At 31.0% G+C, this 23,814-nt stretch overlaps 1 protein-coding gene across 1 annotated transcript in view; it reads left to right on the top strand.

Moving 5' to 3' along the window:
* Window positions 1–270: 270 nt before the first annotated feature.
* The window catches only part of HELRODRAFT_96849 (hypothetical protein), a 36,360-nt gene continuing 12,816 nt past the window's right edge, over window positions 271–23,814 (top strand). Inside the window, exons 1-7 of the mRNA XM_009012112.1 lie at window positions 271–403; window positions 1,192–1,297; window positions 9,139–9,280; window positions 9,519–9,613; window positions 15,183–15,254; window positions 15,969–16,052; window positions 20,860–20,947. Coding sequence (XP_009010360.1) covers window positions 334–403; window positions 1,192–1,297; window positions 9,139–9,280; window positions 9,519–9,613; window positions 15,183–15,254; window positions 15,969–16,052; window positions 20,860–20,947 — 657 coding nt within the window. The 5' untranslated portion in view covers window positions 271–333. The remainder of the gene's footprint in view (window positions 404–1,191; window positions 1,298–9,138; window positions 9,281–9,518; window positions 9,614–15,182; window positions 15,255–15,968; window positions 16,053–20,859; window positions 20,948–23,814) is intronic.

Here is a 23,814-nt window from a genome sequence, read left to right as displayed (position 1 = left end):
TCGTCTGGTTGTTTTAAAATAAATTTGTTGGTCATTAAGTGCTAATATTGCTAATTTCATTGCTTTGTTACTTGCCATCAAAACGTTTTTACTTTGAGTTTTGTTGTAACAATAATTTTATATACATATTTTTGAGATATGTCGTTTCAATAATGCCAATATTTTATAAATAATTTTTTTAGTGAATTTTGTTTATTTATTTTTTTTATTTACAGTTGAAAAATACAAAAGAATTGGCAGGTTACACATTTAAAATATTGCAAAAATAAAATTCTCATTGAATTTTCAGAAGGCTCGGTGGAGATATGCAAGGAGGGCACGAGGCTTGCCATCATGGGACCAGGCAAAATCTTTGGGGAGATAGCTATCCTCTACAACTGCAAACGAACCGCTTCTGCAAGAGGTTTCAATTTGTTTCATGATATTCATATTCAAATTTATCTAAACAGTCATATTTAATTATAAACCGATTTCCAACCTCCAGAAAAATTAAACCGAAATAAACATATCCAGTTTGTTTAATACTTTAAACACCGTAACAAATTTTGAACTTGAACTTTGAATACAAATTTTTAGCCAACCAATTTGCACAAAATGAAAATTTTTTAAGTAAGCTATTTGATATTACGCAATATGAAAAAACACAATTATGCTGGGCCAGTTTTACAAGTGTGCTGTCCCCGGCCCCGGACTAACGAAGAATTCGTGATTCCTAACTAATTATTTAGCATTAATTAGCGGAGGTTCGTAATTACTTATGGAGTTATTTTTATAATTTATCGAAATGGTATAATTTGAGCGGCGAGTTGGTGTAAGAGTCGATGCACCTGGTCCTGCAGTTGCAGTGACTGGACTCAAATGAAAGGTCGTGTCTGATGTGTCTGATTCATTCATTTATGCATATTTACATACGCTGTGTCTGTGTGTATGTGTAGTTAAAAAACATATGGGTTTATTCACCAAATTTCTAACTATTTCACTCAACTTATGTTTCTAACTGGTATATTACCTGCAAATATTAAACACGCATTTTGTTTGTTTATTTTTTGTCACTATTGAACAGTTTCTTGAATAAAAGTATCGTTTTTGACAAGTATTAAACAGAAAATTAAATTATCTAATCATTCCCATCGTCACCATTGTTTGCATCATTAACCCGTTTACTACATCACCTTATTACATTCTCGTCAGCACTGACATTTTGCAAGTTGTGGGCAATTGAAAGGAAAGTCTTCCAAGCCATCATGATGACAACCGTACTGAAAAAGCAGGAAGATTACACAAACTTCCTTATGAGGTGAGATGAGGTTTTTGTGACGATCGGGATGGTAATGCCGGAAATTATGATGGTGATGATGATGATGGTGATAATTTTGTGATTTGTTGCTTGCTATTAATGAAAGATGATGCTGATATAAAAATGACGATATGATACAACTGAGGTTTTGGTAACGATAATGACAATTGTGAAAAGATAAAGTAATTATGATCATTATTTTCTGAAAGAATTTAGAATGAATCGTCCAAAAATAAAAATGATAATGATCCAACGTATGAGAAAAATTTTCAGCAGCTTTTACGACTCCCTCCATTTTAATGAGTTTGAATCAGACAAAATGATCCCCGCCTGTCACATGCTTTGTATATGTATAATTTGGAATGTATGTTTGAATGTATGTATGTCTTGTTTGTATGCGCAAGTCTATATATATTGGTAGTGATACTTCGGTAATTTTAAAAATTATCTAAAATTTTCAGATACCAATAAACGTTTTTTTTTTCTCTGGTTCTCGGGACTTATATATTGATACAAAATTTTTAAGTATGCGTTCCAGATAAACATTGAGCACGCCCTTAAACTACTCTCGTCACCGTAATAAAATTCGTTCATTGATTCTTTTCCCGTCCCATTCATATATCGGTTCAGTGACAAATTTTCAAACTACCGTTTTCGTTAAACATAGGAAAAAATTACCCATAAAAAGATTAAGATAAAGTACCTAAATATTTTTTTAAATTTTTTAATTTTATGACAGTTATTTATTAATAGGTTACTTCTCAAAAATTTTTAATTTAATAGTTTAGAAATTTTTCTAAATTTTTCTGTTAGTAAATACATGTTAATAGAAAGAGAGAATAAATGAATAAAAATTCACAAATATCCGTTCAGTCGTTTCCCTGTAATCGCGATGTAACACATTTTAGTACCTACTTAGATAGATAAATTACATATATTCATAGGTCCAAAAATGGTAGCATGCTGACTCAATCACATCCAATAGCGAATCTAGACAAATTGAAAAAATATTTGACGACCGGTGGGGAATTTTCGAAAAAGTTGACGACCGAGAGAATTTTCCAATAAAAGCCGATGACCGGGAAAAGAAATTTACAGAAAATTGTTGCCAATTTTTTGTTTTGAAAATTTTTCTGTTGTCACTGGTGGCAACTTTTATGCAGATGGGCTTATAATGTCAATTTTCCCTTCAAGAACAATGTGCCAGTGCCCCCTGCCCCACTGCATCCGCCACTACACACATCGACACATTGGAATGCACAGAGGCCTGAGTATTTGTAATAAGTTGTGTAAAAAATGGAAACTATTTATAATACAAAATAGTGTATTTATTTTAGTTGATTACATGAAGATCGATAATACATTAGATGAACAACCGATAGTTGAATTTCCACATTTCAACTAGCCAGACATGAAAAATAATATTAAAATCAAAGTTTATTATGCATCCTAAAACTTTTATATAAAAGTTTGTAAAATAGCAATAAATTAAAAATGTTACAAAAGTACTTTTTTGAATTCTAAAAATTTTCCTACAATTATTTAGTAAAAGTTGACAAAATAATAAAAAAAATTGACATGATGTATTGTTGCCGCGTGGTTGAAAATTTTTTCTGAATCTACATGAATAAAACTCTAAATCGCATAATTTTTATGAAATATCGCCTTTTTGAAGATGTTTTTGCCAAATAATTTTAATACTCAAAAATAACACAAAGATATTATATCGCAATAGGAATCTGTTTGAACTTAAAATTGCAGAAGCATTTTACATAAACAAAGAGAACCCTGTAATAAATATTGATATTCAACAGGATGCAGTAACTTTGCTACCGACAAAGAAGCTACTAATAAAGAAAAATAATGGATCCACGCAAAGTGATATTTTGGAGCCAATAAAGTGGGAACGCACAGTATGTGTAAGATAAAACTACATTGAAAATGGTAAAGGGTTACCAAAAAAACCTTTTTCTGTCTAAGATAAAAATGAATAAAAAATAATTTAAAACTTTGTTTTTATATGAATAAGTTAAAAAACAATGATAAAGATACGATACAAATATTGAAAAGTTGAGCCTGAAATTGATCAAAGCTGAAAATCAGTGACATTTCTTAATTGTATTTACGACAGTATCCACTCTAATCATATATGTATGTATTTTATATATAAATAAATATATATATATATATATGTATGTATATATATATATATATATATATGTATATCCAAAATTCAAAGTTGAATTTTTGAAATGTTGCGTTAACAGCAGTCTATTACCAATATATATATATATATATATACATATATATATATATATATATATACATATATATATATATATATATATATATATATATATATATATATATATACATCATACTAGCTATCAAAGTTTTAAGCAGCAGGTTTTGCAAAAGTATTCTTTAACAAATAAGAAATCCATTAAAATTTTTAATAAAATTTTTTGAAAACGGCCTATTACCCCTGCACGACAGCCGATATTTCTTAAGCCTTCTGCTACCGTTGAGCGCTATCATCATTAAGACCACATATCTCGACCTGCATTAATATTTTCCAAGTGGTTGTGAACAAAACTGTTATTTTGTTATTGTTAAAAGATTTTTGTTACTTCCAGTTTGTAATGTAATCAAGCGTCCTATCTAACGTACGTAGTGTGATTAACAAATAAGAACAACACGCTTCTCAAATCGTTTCATGCGTGTGCTCGTTCTTCTCTCGGCCGGTGTACACTTGTTTGCATACATTTCTGACCAGCCATAGATCACACTCATTTTAACATTCCAGCGTTGATGTCTTATTTTCAGAATGCTTATTTCGCGTCTAGTTTATATTTTTTAGTTAAATATTATTTATAGCGTTCAATAATTGAACATTTGATAATTGATGGTGAATTATTAGATGGTCAGTACCGTGACATTTTCGTGGATGGATGGGTGAATGAATCGTTATATGCTCATTCAGACACGATGATGACCTCCACAAAACCCGATCTTTAACACCCTGTAGCAGTTGAAATGTGGTGATATTCAACAAGTGACACAAAAACTTCACGAATGTAATTCGTTGTTAACCGCGATCTCTTCTCCCTTGCAATCTTTCCAGTGGTTGTTAGATGTTCCATCCCTTCCTTCAATGATGGTCATAATAATATTAATAACAATATACAATTTTTCGATGGTCTGCAATCAAACATTCGCTCTTGTTTGCTAATGGTGTTTGATTGACGAGTAAGTGCATGTGGCTTTCCATATCTTGATTTCTTTCATATTAGCTTTTTTTCTATCCTTGTTATTCAAGATCCTTAGTCCGGATGGTTGTTTTTTTTAAACATTAAAGTAATATGTTGTTATGTTGTGCTTCTCTGAGTAGTGTTTTTTAAGAGAAATTATTAACCACTGTAAAAAAGTTTATCAAATTAATGATGATCTCAATTAATTTTTTATTTAAAATTTTCAAAAAAAATAAAAAGTACAGTCAACTTTTCTCAAGCATGCATTTCATAAAAAAACTTTTTAACGCTACAACTTGAAAGTATAATAAATTTTATGGTGCTCAATTATTCATTACACATCTCTTAATGTACTGGCGCGCTTTTTCTGGCTTCTTTCATTTTTGTTGACAATTTATACCTTCATTAATAAAATTGAATCAAGTGAAAGAAATATTTTACCATTTTACAAATTGAACTAGTGCATGAAAACAATTATATTCGAGGCATTCAAATTATCATTAAATCTACTAACAAACATGTTTCAACCAAACACACCCAAGTTTTTTGTCCTATCGTTGAACTAAGTTCTTATTTTTGAAAATAGAGAGGTTGTATCATAGAAGTTGCTTGCATTGGTTTGGTCACGATCCCGTGTGTTTCTGCAACAATATGCTCAGCTCGATGCATTACTTCATTTTGTTTCTTTCTATATTCAATCGACGAATCACTCGCAAACAAGAAACCATCATTGAAATATTTTTCTAGTTTTCTGGTTTGTTTATTTTGTGATTGAATAAAATGTTTAGAATAATTTTTTAATAATTAATTTAATTACATTGCAAGATAAATATGCTTCGAACCAGAAGCTAACATTCAACAAAGGATCCATATCATTTTAAATAATAATCACATTTTCACCGTCAAAACAGTTGATGCCATATCAAAGTCAACGAAATCTTAATTATTATGATTAAGAAAATTTTATAATTTTTTCAATAAAATATTAATAAATGTTTTAAACAGTCATCGTTTAAAAATTGATTGCTTATCTTATTGGTACATATTTTTGTTGACTGCTTTGACAAATTTCTTGTTACGCCGCTGAGCTTGTAGAATAAAACATCACGCTAGGTACATTTGCTACGAATACATGAAAGATAGAAAGAGAGAGAGAAAGAGAGAGAGAGGAGACAAGGAATGTAGACGTAGGCGAAGAAGCAGAGTAACGTAACAGGATTTGTCGACTGCCATTTCATTTTTCACTTGCTAATGCTTTTCCAACACTCTGTTTCAAGTTGTCCACTTCATGCGATTCCACCACAGCTCTGCTTTGAAAATGCCGCTCCATGAATTCGTACGTACATACAAAGGACATGCAATTGCTCACTAAACTTATTGTTTTTGGCTTGAAACATTTATACTTTCCAACTTTTTTGAATTACTGTACACATATTAATTTTTTTGTTTTTTGAAAAAATTCATATAAAAGTGTTAGTTTGTAAAAATCTTCCTATCATACAATTTATCAATTATAACTACAAATTAGTCGTTACGGTCATAATCTTAAATTTTGAAATAATATTGTCACAGTGTTTATTTTTTGTATGATCTTCTGGATGCATGTATGTATGACGTATGTATTTATGCTTGTATGCATATGTGTATGTATGGATGCATTTATGTATATATAAATATATATATATTATATAAATATAGTATTGTTTGAATTCTACAGAATTTTTAGCATTAATCAATAAGGACATAAACAACACGAAAATTAGCATAGATAATGGAAATATGAATTTCCAAAAAAAGCTTTCCTATTTTAAACGTTTTAAACGTGCACACTAATTTTGTGTAAACTTAATAATCAACTGAAATTCATCGTAAGAAAGATTGAAAAATTAAATAGCGCTGAAAATTATTCTTTGACTTTCCTAAACAACTGTATATCTGATAGTCTGAATCCTAAATGTGTGTGGTGTGTATATATATATATATATATATATATATATATATATATATATATATATATATATACAAAGTCAATCTCCATCTAAATTCATTTTGACAAAGTCAATATTTCCCTATATAAACAGCAGAAAGCACTGATGATGATTCATTCGGAATCGAAATATGGCCTTATTTGCAGCATGAATTCGGAAAATAAGTTTATTTTAAATTTTAATAAACTAAACGTTCACCAAAAAACTTTAGTGAGAAAAATTGAAAAAAACGAACTACAAACATATTAACGCAAAACATTCGGTAGAATTTATAGAATATTGTAAAAATATATATATATATATATATATATATATATATAAGATTTTTTATTTATATAGAAATCCATAATGCTATCAAATGATTTCTCAAAAAATAATAAATTTTTTATATTTATATATTTACTGAGAAAGCATTTTATGTTGGGTGTTTCTGGATATTTGCAGTGAAAAGAATGAGTGACTGATTGATTGGTCCATGCTGCCTTCTTGCATGAAGTACTGATCAACGTCTTGAAATAACGTCGCTAGCTACGCTGACCAAGCCAAGATAATTAAATTTGTATTCCTTTGGTCATAGCTGAGACGCAAAAAATGAAGATGATTTTTCTTTTTTAGCTCTTTCTCTTATAATTCTGGTTTTTTATTTTTATTTTCCATTTCAATTCAATCCGTCGTTAAACTTAGCCATACAGCCCAAAGTTTTAATTTAATATAACAACGTCTTAACATTGATTGTATAGACAAAATCTTCAGTTAATTCGCACTTCTGCTAATGGTTTTACACATTTAGAAACCACATCATCTATATAACAAAAAAATATGAGGACGTGGGTAGACTAACATTGGCTTTGTGTTTATTTCATTATTTTATTTTATACTGCTTGGCCACACAGCACATTGCACTCGTTTGCATCGCATCCCTCCATCCATGCATGGCAGACTGTTTTGAGCCAGACAATAATAATTGTTGTGCACAGTGTTATAAAGCAACCTTTTTTAAATTTCATACCCATTTGGTGAATATTTATTGACAGCTGTAATTTAATTGAAAATAATTCACTAGAATGAAAAAATAGAGCATCATTTTTATTCCATCATAGCAGTTTGTTTAAAAATGAATGCAAAATTTCTGATGTGTAACAGTTTGAAAATGGGATATAAATTATTGAAATCATAAAAGGCGCAACCAAACATATTTGTTATTAAAATGAAAATGCAATTTGATCATATTCATGTGAATTTTTTATTCAAATGCCGCCACACCTATTTAAAAAAGATTTCATTTTTTTTGTTACATACACACAGTGTCATCATCATGTAAAATTATTTATAACGTCATCTTCGTTTTTTATTATTTTTAGTCATAAACGCATATAGTTGTTAATATGGAAAGTTGAAAAGATAAAATAAGAAATAAAATGAAGATGTATTAACTAAACGACGAAATACCAAACTGGAAAGAGTTTCAAAAATAATTGGTCTGTTTCATTTTATATCAGTTAATGACTTCTCAAAGCATCTACCACGTTTGTAATTTCAAATCCTTGTAAAATATCTCGTGATTGGTCAAAAGATATTTTCGAAAAAGTGAATCAAAATAATGAGAAAATGGCGAAAGATTAAATGAGTATGAACAAATTGATGCCGCATGCCATTACAAAGCGAACAATTTGAAAGTGTTCGACATTTCGTGGATGGCAATACAAAGAATGTTCAGTTTAAAAATGCACAGCCATCAGTCAATGATGCATTGCTAGCAAGAAATATTTTTGGAACAAAAAACTTAAACTCGATCAGTGTTCAAACGGTTTTCCTACAACACCTCAATCTTTTGCTACAAGTTAAAATCGGAATGAAGAGCGAAACGCAACGTCGGTAACAGTGAAAGTGGCACTGGAACAGCAATTCAACTCTTTGCCAAAACAATGTTAGAATACTTTATAAATTAGATAATTATTACATTTAAAAATATAAAAAACAATATAAAAATGAAAGGACATTTAATATAGTACCTAAGTGTGTAAATTGAAGAAGATGAGGTCCGTGGTGGGATGTGAAAATAAATATTATGAAAATTCAGTCAAGGATTGGCGGAGTGAACTGGCAAGTATACGGCGCGTTAAGAGGTTGTGTTAATATTTCGAGAATTCAAATGACGTTAATTTAAAATTAGAACAGAAATTTTAAAAATGGTTTGAGTAGAAACATGAAACCAGTGGAGCAGCGGAAGAGGGTGGATAAACTGTAAAGGAGAGGCTTGTTGAGGATCAGTCTGGCATTTTTATTTGGAGAAGTTGGTAGCTTTTTGCCATAACAATGTGCAGGATAGATGTGCGGAAGGTTCTATATTGATGCAACCAAAAGTAGCAGCAACCTCAGGTGTCATGATCATGTGTGCAATGCGTTCTATGGCGCAAAGGTGGTTTGCATGATGCGATGATATCTGATGAATGTTTATCAAAAAAATTTTTTAAGTGTCACCGAGTATTTTGATAAAATTTGAGGTTTGATGGATAAATCCTGGTTGAAAATCTAGGTGTAAATAAAACGTAAAGAAAAAAGTTGAATTGTATTTTGACTTAAAAGTATGAACTCCATGCAGCGTTCCCGTCATCAATAGCCTGCCACCTCAGACAATCAGCAAAGTGGTTGATGCGCTCGAGGAAGTGAGGTATGAACATGGAGAGTACATCATCCGCCAGAACCAGCCTGGAGACACGTTCTACATCATCTCTAACGGAAGTGTTAGTAGCATAGCAACAACAACAACAAAGCTAATCATTCTTATATGATAAAAATGCTAATTAATGCTTATCTTTACTATTATTGAAATCTGCAAAATTTAACTTAATTAAGCAATATAAGTAAACAATTTTTTGTCCTGTTTATATTTTAAAAGATAAAGAAAAAATTTGAAAACTTTACAAGACCCCCATGCTTTTGATTTAAGCGATCTTTCATTTTTACTTGTTTGATCACCAGGTTAAAGTAACTAAAGACTGCCCGAATTCCGCTGATGAAATTTTTGTCTGCATGCTCAGTAAAGGACAATTTTTTGGGGAACTGGCTCTTGAAACGTTAATTCTTTATCATAATTTTCTTTCTGTTATGTTTCGGATTATTTTTTCTATTCTTATTTTTGATTATTACTAAATATTTTTAGCTGTAAATTTTCAATTGTTTTCAAAATTATTGAAAAATAACGTGAAGCATTAATTTAAATGAAATCAAAAACAGCAACTCACAATGAGAATGCATATACTTGTTACAAAAAATGTTTATATTTTTGAAATATTTTATATGAAGGCGGATAAAAACAATCTTTTCTTAATGCGATTGTCAAAAAGAGTTTCAGGTATAAGTGCTGCAAGCTTCACAGGAATTAGTGTCGACACGTTCGCAAGTATTTCTATGGCTTGTTACCTACCTATTTATTCGCCATGTTCAAAAACCTCAATTAAATTGAATTTTTTAATAAAAAATTCAAAAAATTTAAATTAAAAAATACACTATTAAACGATTTAATAATAAATGAACTTTTCGAAGAATAAGACTAAAAACTTTGAACAAAAGTTTCTTATTTAGTTTTTTTTCAAAATTATGCAAAGCATATTTTCTGCGTTTATCTGGCCAATGGACGTTAGCTCGCTTAATTTTATGCATCAGTCCACAGCGAAACCAGTGCCGCTGAGGTTCATCATAAAAGGCGCTCTACACACCACCAAACACAAATACAATACAATATAAATAATATGTACAATCAATCAATCAATCAATCAATCAATCAATCAATCAATCAATCAATCAATCAACCAACCAATCAACCAACCAACCAATCAATCAATCAATTAATCAATAAATGATTTTTTTTAACTTTTAAGACGCAGTTGAGGCCAATAGAGTCCACGATATTTTCAGTTTCTTACACCCTTTTCTTTTTGGCCAGTTTTGTTGAATTCAAGGCATTTACCCATTCATTTGCTATTAATTCAGTTTTAATAGTTTCTATTCATCATTTGTAGGGAAAATGTTAATTCATCATTTAGCGTTTCCGAAAGTTTCAATTTTATGATTTTTTTGTGATTTCGTTTCTCAATTTTTGTTTCCAGCCAATTACCGACAAATTTTTATGGCATTCCATTTCAAATTAAGATTGCTTAAATAGAGCAATAAAAATATTGTGCTTATATAGCAGCAACGAGCAACTCTTCGTCTATTTTTTAAGCTATTGATGTTGCTGGTTTATATGATTTATAAAACTATCAAAATACTCAAGCTGGTCAACTTATTTGTGATTTTCCAATTAGATATTAAATTTTTAACCATCTACACTTTTGGTTCAAAATGATCAATTTTGTTTTGTTTTTGTTGATATGCAATCAGTAATTTCAAAGCATCATGTGTCGTCTCTATAAACTTCCGTAAACCATCTAGACTGGTGACTAAAAGATCAATATCATCAGCTAACTCGAGATCTTTAACAGTTCTATCTTGAATATCAACTGCAGTTATCAATAATAATAGTAATAATAATAACAACAACAATAATAATAATAAAAATTATTATTATTATTAACATTATAATAATAATGGTAAATATAATAATAATAATATGAGCATTTATATAGCGCTGAATCAGACGTACGAGAAAATTGAAGCTGTTGACTTGTTTCACCTGTTTACCGTTAATAATTATGGAACATATCGAAGCGGTTTTATTTTTATTGATAATCATGCATTTTGTTTTACTGATGTTAATTTGCAAGTCTTTTCTTTCATTTTCAAAATCTAGTTTGGAAACGATTGTTTGTAGTTTTTCTATTGATTCCGCTATAAGAGCTGTATCATCAGCATATCTTACATTGTTTATATTCACACTTCCTATGGATATTCCAAGTAGATCTTCTATCTTCAGCATAATGATTTCACTATAAAGATTGTACAATTCTGAAGAGAATACACAGCCCTGCCTAACACTAACCCTAACCCTAACCCTAACCCTGCCTAACACTTTTCTTTATTTCGACAAAAATAAAGATAGTCATCTTGTTACAAACTTTCATCGCTGCTCTTCGGTCACAATAAAGGTTTTTGATAATTCTCGTGTCTTTTCCATCAACGCCCAAATTTTCCAATATTTTCACAAGGTCTAAGTGTTTCACGCTATCAGAAGCTTTGGACTAATTGAAAAAACCTATCAACAAGTCTTTCTTTAAATCAATCGCAGGTTCACTGATCATTCGTAGCATAAAGTTAGCGTTTTTTGTGCAACAATCTTTGACAAAACCACTTTGGACATTTGAAATTTAAAATCTGATTTTGCTTCCAAGCCCTGGGAGAGCTATCAAACTCAGTTTGAAGCAGAAGCACTTAGCATGGAGTGAAGCGCGAGAGAACGGGGACGCCATTGGTGTTAGCACTGAAAGGCTCCGCTTTGAAGGTATTACATTCTATTCCTGCCAAGGAACGTGACAACTTCAAACTTCTAACCGACGTGTTAGACCGACGCTATAGAAACAAATATTCACTTAACGCAGTTTGACCGCCATAGGCAGAAACAGGGAAAATTGCTCAACAACTAGCACAAGACATAATAAGACTGACCCTGCTAGCGCACCCAACAGGTACCCTACAATTCTGGGACAGAACGCCAACAAAAGCGTTTATTCAAATCCTACAAGACCCAGACATGAGATATGATTTTACAATATTAAAAATAAAAACACTTAAAAGAATCTTAGAGTTGTATATGAAGCGTTTATTCAAATCCTACAAGACCCAGATATGAGATATGATTTTACAATATTAAAAATAAAAACACTTAAAAGAATCCTAGAGTTGTATATGAAATTAGAATATGCAAAACTGATGTTGAAGAAAAACACAAAAATACGGCAAATCCACAAAGAGAATGAGTGTCGAAAAATTGTCTCAACAACGAGAGACTAAAAACCATCAGAATCTGTGGATGAAAGGCACATCAGTAAGTATTGTAAGAGGCCCCAGAAAAATAACGCATATCGAAAGAACGATACAGAAAACAACGACTTTTGAAAAGATACAATCCTCATGTTTGGAGCGTCTGCAGCTAACACGTCAGACAAAATAGTGAAAGCCAATTTTGAAGGACTAAAGTTGGCTGGGAAATGGAAAACAAACGAGCCTGCAGTTTTATTCATGTTCCAAGTCTTTCTCGTGATCGAGATGACATTTGGGTGGAAGGAAGGATAGATCTATGCCAATGTTTAATTTCCATCGCTATAGAAGCAACTAGATCTATTCTTAGATAATATATGTCAATGGATCTAAAACAAAAAATATCTTGCAAGTACCTTCTTCGAACTGCCACTGGAGGAACGGCGCCTGTGTACAAGGAAGTATCTTGCACGGTAGAGATGAGAGATCTGGAATTTAAGGGCACGTTTCTGGTGGCAAACATTACTTAAAAATGCATTTTAGGCATCGATTTGATGATGGAATACGACTTCCACCCAATGGTGATGGGAAACAGTCAGCCAATATGTACCCAGGTAAATTTCGATGGTGATATGGTAGTAGCAAATTTGCCTGAAAAACATCATTTGGGCAAAACTGAAAAACGGTGAATTTAACAGCCGACAAATTGTTCTAGTGAAACCTATTCAGACGTCCGAAATACCAAATATCATTGTTGGGAAATATCTGGTAGAGGTTAACGAAGTCGGCAGAATTTTGATCCAAGTAATGAATGTATCGGAAAACCCAATAAAAATAAAAAATGGCAGAGTGATTGGCAGCGGAAAACCCAATAAAAATAAAAAATGGCAGAGTGATTGGCAGCGCCTAACCAATAAATAATATAAAAAGCCTTGACGTGGAACTATGGAATGGTAATGAGAAAAGTAATTACAAGAACGTCCAAAGTCTCAAACACAACCCATTGAACAAGGCACTTCTCGCCGAGGAAGAGCGTAGGAAGGCGGAACACTGTTGGCCAATTCGGATATATTCTCGACTGGCGACAACGACCAAGGAAGAACAGGCTTAGTATCTCACAGTATAGACACTCAAGATTGCATACCCATCAGACAAGTTCCACAGCGCTTTATCCTGTCAAAGAGGTGTAAGCTAATGAGATGATTTCCACGTTGCAAAAGCAAGACACCTTCAGTCGTCCTAGTTAAGAAGAAAATTGGTAGTAATCGCTTTTGCGTAGAGTAGACTACAGAAGCTACAACACTGGTGTTGAAAATTTAGAGATCATTAAAGTTATAACATTGATGTTTGTAGTAACGAGCGGCATAGGTTACAACAATATCTTATTCAAAGTTTATGTGAGATTTTTCAATGCCAAATTCATCAAGGCATTTAATTAGTCAATGGGTCATTAGACCTTTTTAAAAACGCTCAACGAAGATCATTGTCTCAATTCATGAAGTAACGCATTCCAGACACTTGGAGCTGAGTGGGGAATGCCGTGTCTAACGAGATGGTATTTGGCAATAAGAATGTTAAAAAAATCCGAAGAAGATGCGTGGATCAGTCTGGCATGTTCGTGGCATAGTATGAGACCGTAAAGGTAAACTGAGGATTTTTATGACAATATTTTGAAAGTTAGAACTTCAATTTTGAGCAGAGATGGAAAGCCATTGGAAAGAGTATGGGAGAGCTGAAACGAGAAAGTTTATCAGTCAAGCGGTTTTATTCTGGATAGTCTGCAGCCCCCTGATAGATGTGCGTAAGGCCCTGTATAGAAAGGAGTTACAGTACAAAGAACCAGACCTCTGCCAAGAGCACCGTCAACACCCGAGGTAATCATATTTCTAATATGTTTCATTGCACAGAAGTGGTAGTTGCAAATTTTGATGATTTCCGGTATGTGTTTGTCGAAGTTTAACAATTTGTCAAACGTCACGCCGAGTAACTTGATAGTGATCGAAATTATTAGCGTAGATTCCTCAAGAGACAACTTTTACAGGTGTTAACGTATTTCAACAAGCAATGTTTCAGATTTGTGAGAGTCAAAATTATTAATGAGGTTTTTAATCTTTTTATTGCTTTATTCCATTTTCTATTTTTTTATTCAATATGTGAGCAGTATTGTTAATAATGGATCACATTGTCGACTTCCAACTTTTGCTTTAATCCATTCTTCACCGATTTGCACCGATTACTGCCATTCTTGAATATTTGTAAAGTCTCCTTAATACCTTAATAATTTTTTCTAACAATCCCATATTTTTAGAGTTACAACAGTTCTTTTTTCCAAACCAAGTCAATTCCAAAATCCAATTACAAAATAATTTCAGGTTCTGCCTAATTTTTTTATGCATTTTCTATCAAGAGTCATTGAGAATAGGATAGTTAATTAAAATAATGATATTATTACTAGATGAAAGAAAAACCAAATTTTGCCGATAGTATTTCTCCATTGTCTAAAACAATTGATATAGAATCAATTTACTCATCTTTAAAATTAATTTGATTTAATGTGCGTTTTGATTTGAAAAATTAAAGTTCTAATGGCAGTACGTTTAAGATAATTTTTAATATTATTAACAAATTCTCATGAACGAAACACTTTTTAAATTGCATAAAAATTTTTTGTTATGTTTAAAATTGAAGATTATTCAGTTATTCAATCAAATTATTTTAACCATTGTTTAGAGAAGAAAAGAGATCAGCCAATATCGTTGCATGGGGAGGAACAGGAGTGACATGTTTAGTTCTGGAACGAGTGTAAGTTTCCAGTAATGATGACGATATTTTTGTTCGGGAATGTTGATGTATCTTTATTGCTGCATGCTCAAATGTTACATTGCCGTCAAACAGTATTATCGTTATGCGTTCTTGTTAATTATTCAGACGAACAATAAAATTCACACCCGTTCGTTTGTTGAAATGACAACTTACAAATATTTTTAAAGGAAGAATTTATTAGAAAAGTAATTTTTTTTCAAAACCTCTATCATAATATTTTTTGTAAAAAATCAAACATCGTGTAAGCACTGAGATAAATAATATAATATAGAAGACTGAATAAGCGGCAGTGCTTGCTAATTAAGTTACGAACACAGTGACAAACGTTCCGTCAATCAACCTGCTAATATTCATAAATATATTCATTCTAACCGTGTGAAGCCCCTCTACGACTTCCATACATGCACAAACACACACATGCACACAAACACACACACACAAACAAACACATACACTCACACACATATGTATATATATATATATATTCTAGTAAAAAACCACGTTTATTTTAAGTTTATTTTATATTTAAAATAATATATGACAAATTAAAAAATTGATTTTGTCAAATTTGTAATGCTTAAAATATTTAATTACTTAAAAAATCAAATAATCTCATATTAAATTTTGACTCATACGAAATTATTCTCGTATGTTATTTATTAGGCCACATTGTTTTAAAAATGATTTTTCCAGAGCTTATAAGCAGTTGATTGGCAGGTCCGGATATTTGAAACCTTCGACATTGGATATTGTGGAAGCTGAAGAACCCCAACAAAAGTAAGTTGATCAATTCTCAAATTGACAATTTTCAAATTTTAATAATTGTATTTTAATTTAATTTGTTAATTAAAAACGTTGTGAGATTTTGATAGTTTGGTTGACAAAATTTTTTTTAATTAATTTATGATTACCGGCAAGCTAAAAATCCAACTACAAAAAATATTTTCCAGCCTTCAACAATTCTTATTTATAATGATTGTCTGTATGTCAAAATGCCGTGAATTTGATCATTAATTCATTTTTCTTTGGGAAATTTCGGAAAAAAATTGAGTTGCATCGGAGCTCAGTTCTGGTCTCGCTTCGCCTTTTATTATCTCGCCATATTCGTTTCAGAATGGATATCGTAGCAGGATAGTTGACCAGACAGTCAAAATAATGTTGTAACATGCATGATCGTCAAGTTATTCGATCTTCCTTAGATTCACTGATTGTTAATAGATAAGCACAACTGTTTCAGACACAAACTGACTTTTATTTGAATGTAATATAAACACTGAATCATTTGCTAATCCCAGAAATACGCTCGTTGTTGCACGATCGCCAATAATTCACAGCGCAGCTCCATAATCCTGCAACTCCAACCTCTTCAACTCGCGTTGTGCTTATATACGACAACTGTACAATCGCGTGCTACATAGATGTCCGATTCTAATGAATAAAATAATAGAAACGTAGAATTATGAAATCAAAATAATAATGATTAATTATATAGCGCAACTTGTAAACGGCATTTCGGCTAATGCAGCAGATATAAGAGTATACTTTTATCCAAAAGTCATATGTATAAAGTGGACGTTATGAAATCAAGCACGTGAATTTACGAACAAACAAATTTTACAATGTCAAAAAATAAAAAAATTATTTTGATTTCTTTAGTTTATAAATTTTCAAAAATTTTTATTGCGTTCTCTAATGCATAAACTTGCACTATTTGATATTGCATAGGCAGCATATAACAGTAACTAATGGTGGATAGTACAAATAAAAGTACATGCTCCAGCGTTTCAGAATGCTAGAAATTAAAATGAACGTACTTAAACGCTGAAAGCTAAAGTAAACTTTTTGAAGATTTACATGAAAAGTGCCCAAGTGTTTGATAAAAAATTCACGCGACGCACTGGTTGCATTCCTGCAGACTCGGAGATTTGCGTTATTGGTTATTCGACTGATATTTTATTTTAATATTCGAAAAAATATTTTAAATAACTTTGTAAAAATTATTAAATAATTTTGTATAGTTTTTGAGAGCGAGATTCTAAAAAGCGGACAGTGAAGAGTTACGGATTGTATTGGTCGGCATGGAACTGTTTTACATATTAAATTGCCAGTAAAGAGCGGACTTTTTGAAGTAACGACACACGGACAGGCTTTTTGTTACAAAATGACTTTTAAGTCATAAAAAGCGGACAATTTATAACCAAATATTTTTTAAAATTTTACACAAATGCACTAACAAGGCATTATTAATCTTTGGTTCGCTTTTCAAACAGTTTCTTTTTGCTTTATTTATCGTGATCTTGTTACTTTCTCTGTTAGTAAGTTGTTCATCATCGAAAATGGCATTGCAAGTCAAAAGAATTTTGACCCCGAAAGATAAAATATTATTTTACAGAGATAAAATAATAGAAATAACATTAAAAAGATTGCACAGGAGTTTTAATGCTGAATAACACAAATTGGCAATTTGGCACAATTTTCACAAAAACAAAGAAACAATTAAACGGCAATAGGAAGTAAGAGTCCCCGCTGATAACAAAACGCTGAAAAGGCGAAAAACTTAAGTCGAAAAAATTAATATTTAACTGTTTGAATGGTTTTCAGAAGCTAGATCAAAGAATCTACCAGTTAGTGGACGATGGGTGAAAGTTAGAATTAAGATTTTCTCACTACCTTCTCTTTATCTTTACCAACTATTAAAAAATAAAATTCAAATTTGTTTGGTGCGTCGCGTACATAAATTAGAAAAATCTATTGTTGTTTACTTGTGATTTGTTCCTTTATTTTTTTAAACATCAATTGTTAGGAAAAAACTGTTGCCACTGCTGTAGATGGCGTCGACTGTGAAAATTTCATGGCAACAACTGGTTGGTTAAAAAGTTGGCAGAAGCAGTTTGAATAAAATCCTCGTTGTTTCAAAGTTAAATGTTTAAAAATTATACCAAAACTATACAAATTTTCAATTGAGTTTATATTGATAACCTAAATCACGAGCTTTGAAGAAAACCTATTTACCTGTGATTGATCGTTGAAACAGGGTTGGGTTAAGGTTTTTAAATGTTTAAAAATTATACCAAAACTATACGACACGGTTATATGCAAATTTTTACGAAATTAAATAAAAAAAATTCACGAAATCATATGAAAATATTTTTTACTAATTTATGTGAATGTTTTCATGAAATTATAAAGGAATTTACGAAATTGTATTTAAAATTTCACGAAGTTTTATAAAAATGTTTACGAAATTATTTATATTTATCTCGGTGTACTGTTTTGTACGGCTGAATAAAAAACTTTTAGTTTCTAACTGGCTAATTAATATTTTTATGGCCAAACTATTTTTTCTGATTGCATGCATTCCACATTTTTTATTTTTACTGCACTAATTAAAATATCTCGTTTCAACTTTCTGTTAAGTTAAGCTGAACGTTTTGAACGCTTTTTTATGTGCATTGCAGTAACATTTAATATTTGTTCAATGATATATATATATTCACCAATTTTGCCATATAGAGAATCATAATTGAAAAAAACTCCTTAATTAAAAAATGTTATTTTTTTTCTACGCTTCATAAGCAAAAAATCACAACAACAATAATAATAATATAACAATAACAACAAAATATATAATAAAATATTGAAGCATTATGTCCACACACACACACACACACACACACACACACACACACACACACACACACACACACACACACACACATGCACACACATGCACACACAGACATATATATAAACTCGTTAATTATTTGTGCTATTCAGATTTAAAACTCATTTGATCCCCAACTCGCTAATTAATCTTGGTTTCAGTCTCGTACGGCCGGACATTTAGCAATATTTTCTAAAATACAGAAAGAATAAAATTTTTGTAATAATAGAGAAATATTTTGCATTGTCAATTATTTTAGAACTTATATTGTCCAGAAAATGGGGGATGACCTTATCAGTTGGTTCAAATGTTTCGACACAAACCGGGACAAAGAGAGCGATTTGCCGTCATTGAACACTTTACTTGAATTTTTTAAATCGGCTGCTTTTGTCGCGGCGGAACCGGGTTATACCAATGTATAGCCGATGTACCTCTCAGCCAGCCTTGGGGAAATGTCACGTCCCGTGTCAGACAACGACCTTCAAACCATGGGATAAGAGTATACCCGTCAGGTCTGGCATTACTTTCCGAAATCAGGCCTGCTGGTTCTTTAACGGCAGGTATATTGGCTATTTGAAACAATCTAAACAAATAATTTTTCATAGCCGAGAGCCTGCCTGTTTGCCAGAACTTAACTTGCAAGAAAGACCATGGTATCCCAACAGAGAAACATCTACACCACACAAACATTTGTATTCTAGACCAAATCTTAGGCACAGACTTGTTCTAACTGAAGGGTTATCGAGTCTGGTGCCGCAAGCGGTGTTTGGTAACGCCCTTAACCTGGCCGAACCTAAAACCCTTTTGACTGCCATCAATCTAGCTTTATTGAGAAGCGAAACATTCAGCTGTTTCAATGATTCATAAGATTCCTTCGACAATGTTTCGTTCCACTTTTTTTGCGAAAAAACGTTGATACCGATCACATCTCCATAAATGGAGCATCAATTAGCAAACGTTTCCATTCTTAGATAGTCTACGTATGCGTCATCCATCGGTAACATCAAACCTTGATATATCTTTTATATCATTGTGTACGTTAATCATATGCTTTGTTATAACTGGCCGGGTTGACGACGAGTTCGTTTAATCCCAGTGAAAAATTAAGACAACATAACTTCCGAATTATCGATTTATTTATTTATTTACAAAGCAATAGTTAATTGCATAATTAATTAATTAATCAACAATCAACGTTAATTTATTTTACTAATAAAAGATAATGTTCATAAACTACCGAATTAACGTTCAGACACTATTGCTTTCCGAATAACAATCCACTAAGGTTTATCGCAAATACTATGATGAGATAGAGGTGCAAACGAGTGTATTAGTGTTTGGTCCAATATTATTTCTTGTATATGTGTCTGGTTTACCAGGTCAGATTTATGATGACGTTTTACTGCCTAGATTGGACCACTGCAATTTGATGTTGTATGGTGCTGGTATAGGATTGGTGAATAAAGTTCAACAAGTCTACAATGCTGCTGCAAAATTGGTCTGAGTAGACGTGCTCTCTTTACATAGTGGTTGGTTACTAATAGGATTTAAGATCGCAGTAGTGGCCCATGGTTGCGTGCATGATGATGAGTGTCCACACCTTTAGAGCGAGGTTTTGTTCGATTTAGTCAGAAAGATGGTAACATCTAAAACCAGGAAAAAATTGGGTGGCCGAGGCGGGCAGGTTGTTCTGTCCAAAAATGGAGTGATCTTCTAATAAGATTAAATCAGATTGTTTCAGTAAAAATTTCAGACGGAACTTGAAATGTTATTTGTTCAACAGCGCATTTTTAAACATATTTAAACCTTTCGGTGAATAAGATAATAATGATATATAATATATAAATACTGACACACACATTTTTACACATAAAATTATTGATGTAATTAAAAGCAATTATTTTTATTTCGGTTCAGGAGTCTTTCAAACGAATTTTCTTCTGTTCAGCTGAGCGATTTAAAAGTGAAAGCAGTAATTGGAGTTGGCGGATTTGGCCGAGTTGAATTGGTTTGTATATTTTGCAGCAACAATATTAAAATGTTATTTATGAAAATTTTGTTTGTGTATAATAACTTAAAATTCAAATCATTGCTTTCAGTATCATATATTTGGTTAAACTTTTTAATCCGAGATATATAACATTTTTTAACTCTTTTTTTGAACATTTGCTTTGTTTCTTAATAATAGTTTGACGAAGAATGGTAATCTTAGCAATACTACAGTTATCAATTTTACTTTTTTAATATTTCTTTTTTAAAATGACGGTGTTCAATGAGGAAAAGGGCTTTTGACCAATGAACAAAACATTCATCCACATTTTCAAACTATTGGAAAACAATTATTGATTTATCTTATTTTTATAATATTGAACAGCCCTGACAAAAACAGTTTTAGGCAAATTTAAAGTAATGATTGCTGCGGCGTTAAAATTTATTTTTTGTGCAAAAATATATAGATATTTTTATCAATGCACATATCTATTAAAATTGTGAAAAAAACAGTGTTGCTTGTTTGGATCGAGAGCATTTAAATTATGTTAATAAGTAGTATTACTCAGATTATGCCTTTGAGTTGTAATAAAGAGCGCCGTATAATTCTTCAACAATAATAATATTAACACCAATAATTATGCGTGGTAGTTTATTACTACAATATAACACAATCACCGCTGAAGTTAACAGTTGAAAGAATTGTATTTTTAGAAATATTGTTATTAATCCAAAACATTTTAAGTAGTCCACTAAGTCAAAAAATATAATAAAAACAACTAAATGCACACAATTTGCACCATCTTTGGTTTGCACTATCACATATATCCAGTTTTTAAGAATCTGCTTCTGAATCCTTTTAGCTCATTTCATTTTAACACTGTTATAACTTTATTTAGTTTCACATTTTAAATATATATTTTTTTAAATGTGTTAAGAAATATGCTGATGAATAAGTAGTAACGGACAAAAACGTGGGTAACTGGAGCTTTTCGCACGATGTACTTTTCGCACGAACGATGATTCCCCGAAAGATGGAAGATTTGTCCGATTGTATTTTCGCCCAAAAACAAATAATAAATTTTTGGCTATTCTGCTCGTTCATTGGAATATTCGCCCAATGACACTTTTGCCCAATTATAGAAAATAATACGTTGAATTTTTTTTTATGAATGACAAACAAAATTTTTTGAGGTTTTTTGTTTAAAGGTTTTTGTCAGATCAGAATGTTTTATCTGAGAAATTATGTGCGGAATGTTTTTTGCAATAATACTTTTTTCAGGTTGATTTTGTTAGAGGTTGGTGTTTGGTTACAACCACACACATACCACACACACACACCCACGCGCGCGCGCACACAATGCAATGTTTTGTAACAATCTGTCATTTAATAGACCCAGCTTTTGATGTGTGTTTATAGGCCATTAGTTCAAAGTCGTCAAGATATTAACATCACTTGGATGGGCTTAGAGTAACAAACAAAATTGTTTTAGTTTGAAATCATTTTGTTGTTTTTGTATTAATGATGTACTATAAAAGTTAATATATAAAAATATGATATTCAAAATTATAAAAATGATATATACATTTGTCATCATAAATAGTTAATTTATATAAAGTTGATAAATTTTTATGTTTATTATCTGTGTAAGTGTTTGTGATAATATATATATATATATATATATATATATATATATATATATATATATATATATATATAATATACAATATGTTTTGTATATATACATATACAGTATATGTACAGTATTGTATGAATCCTACAGAATTGTTGACATTAATCAATTTAAAGTTTGTCTTTTCAATTTTCCTTACTAGAATTATATAGAAAATGTTCAATTTGTTGAAAATAGAATTATCCAAGTTTATCATGAAAATTTAATAAAACTATTGTTATCCGAATTCATCACGCAGATAATGCCTCATTTCGATTTTTCATAAATCATCTTCAGTGCATGTTTGGTTTATACAGTTTCTTTAAACAATGCAAAGTTCTTCTGCAAAGTTTATTAGCTGGTATCGTATTCTTTATCTTTGTTGTTGTCTTTCTTTTTTTCTTCGTTGTTATCATTCTTTGTTGGGTGTTTATTTAGGGTTTACTGATATCTAATAAGACAGCTCTGCAATTTTTAGATGTATTGCGTTGGTGTTTTTATAAATTATTTTTGTGTTGTTGTCAAGAGTTTGGCGTGTTATTGGAGTTGCAATCAACACATGACTTCATAAGCCACAACCTCAATGTTTTTTTATTTTTTCTTTGTTTATTTATTTATTCAAAACCAAAAAACTGAACAATAAAAAATAGCAATTAATGGTCTTCGAAGACCAAATAAGAAAAATAACTTGTAAAGGTCACTGTGTCACTTCAGTAAAAGAAAAAAAAGAGGAAAATAATATGAACGTCAAAACTATTATGTTAAGTAATAAGAACATAGAACATAAGAACATAAAGAAATAATGGGCGCGAAGAACATATGCCGATATATAAATGAAATAAAATGTTATTTTAACATCCTCATATATGATGACTTTTCAAAAACAGAAATAAACACACACACACTCGCACATATATACTTATATATATTTATACCTATATATACATCTAAATAAAATAAAGATATACGTTACACATACATACTATCATACATAAACCACACCTACACACATACATGTATAATACATGCATACATATAGTAAAACAATACTGATAATAAATAATCATAATCAAGCACACCTACCCAGACGTCTATACACACCGTAAACACTTATAAATACTTTCATGTTCATTAAAAATGTTACACAAAGTATAGTGATAACCACTAAATGTCAATAACTATATATTAACCTGACGATATAAATATATTTAGT

This window comes from Helobdella robusta (genome assembly GCF_000326865.2).
Source record: "Helobdella robusta unplaced genomic scaffold HELROscaffold_10, whole genome shotgun sequence".
Classification (NCBI taxonomy): domain Eukaryota; kingdom Metazoa; phylum Annelida; class Clitellata; order Rhynchobdellida; family Glossiphoniidae; genus Helobdella; species Helobdella robusta.
The sequence above is the reverse complement of the archived record's forward strand: the minus strand, read 5'-3'. Positions and strand labels throughout refer to the sequence as shown.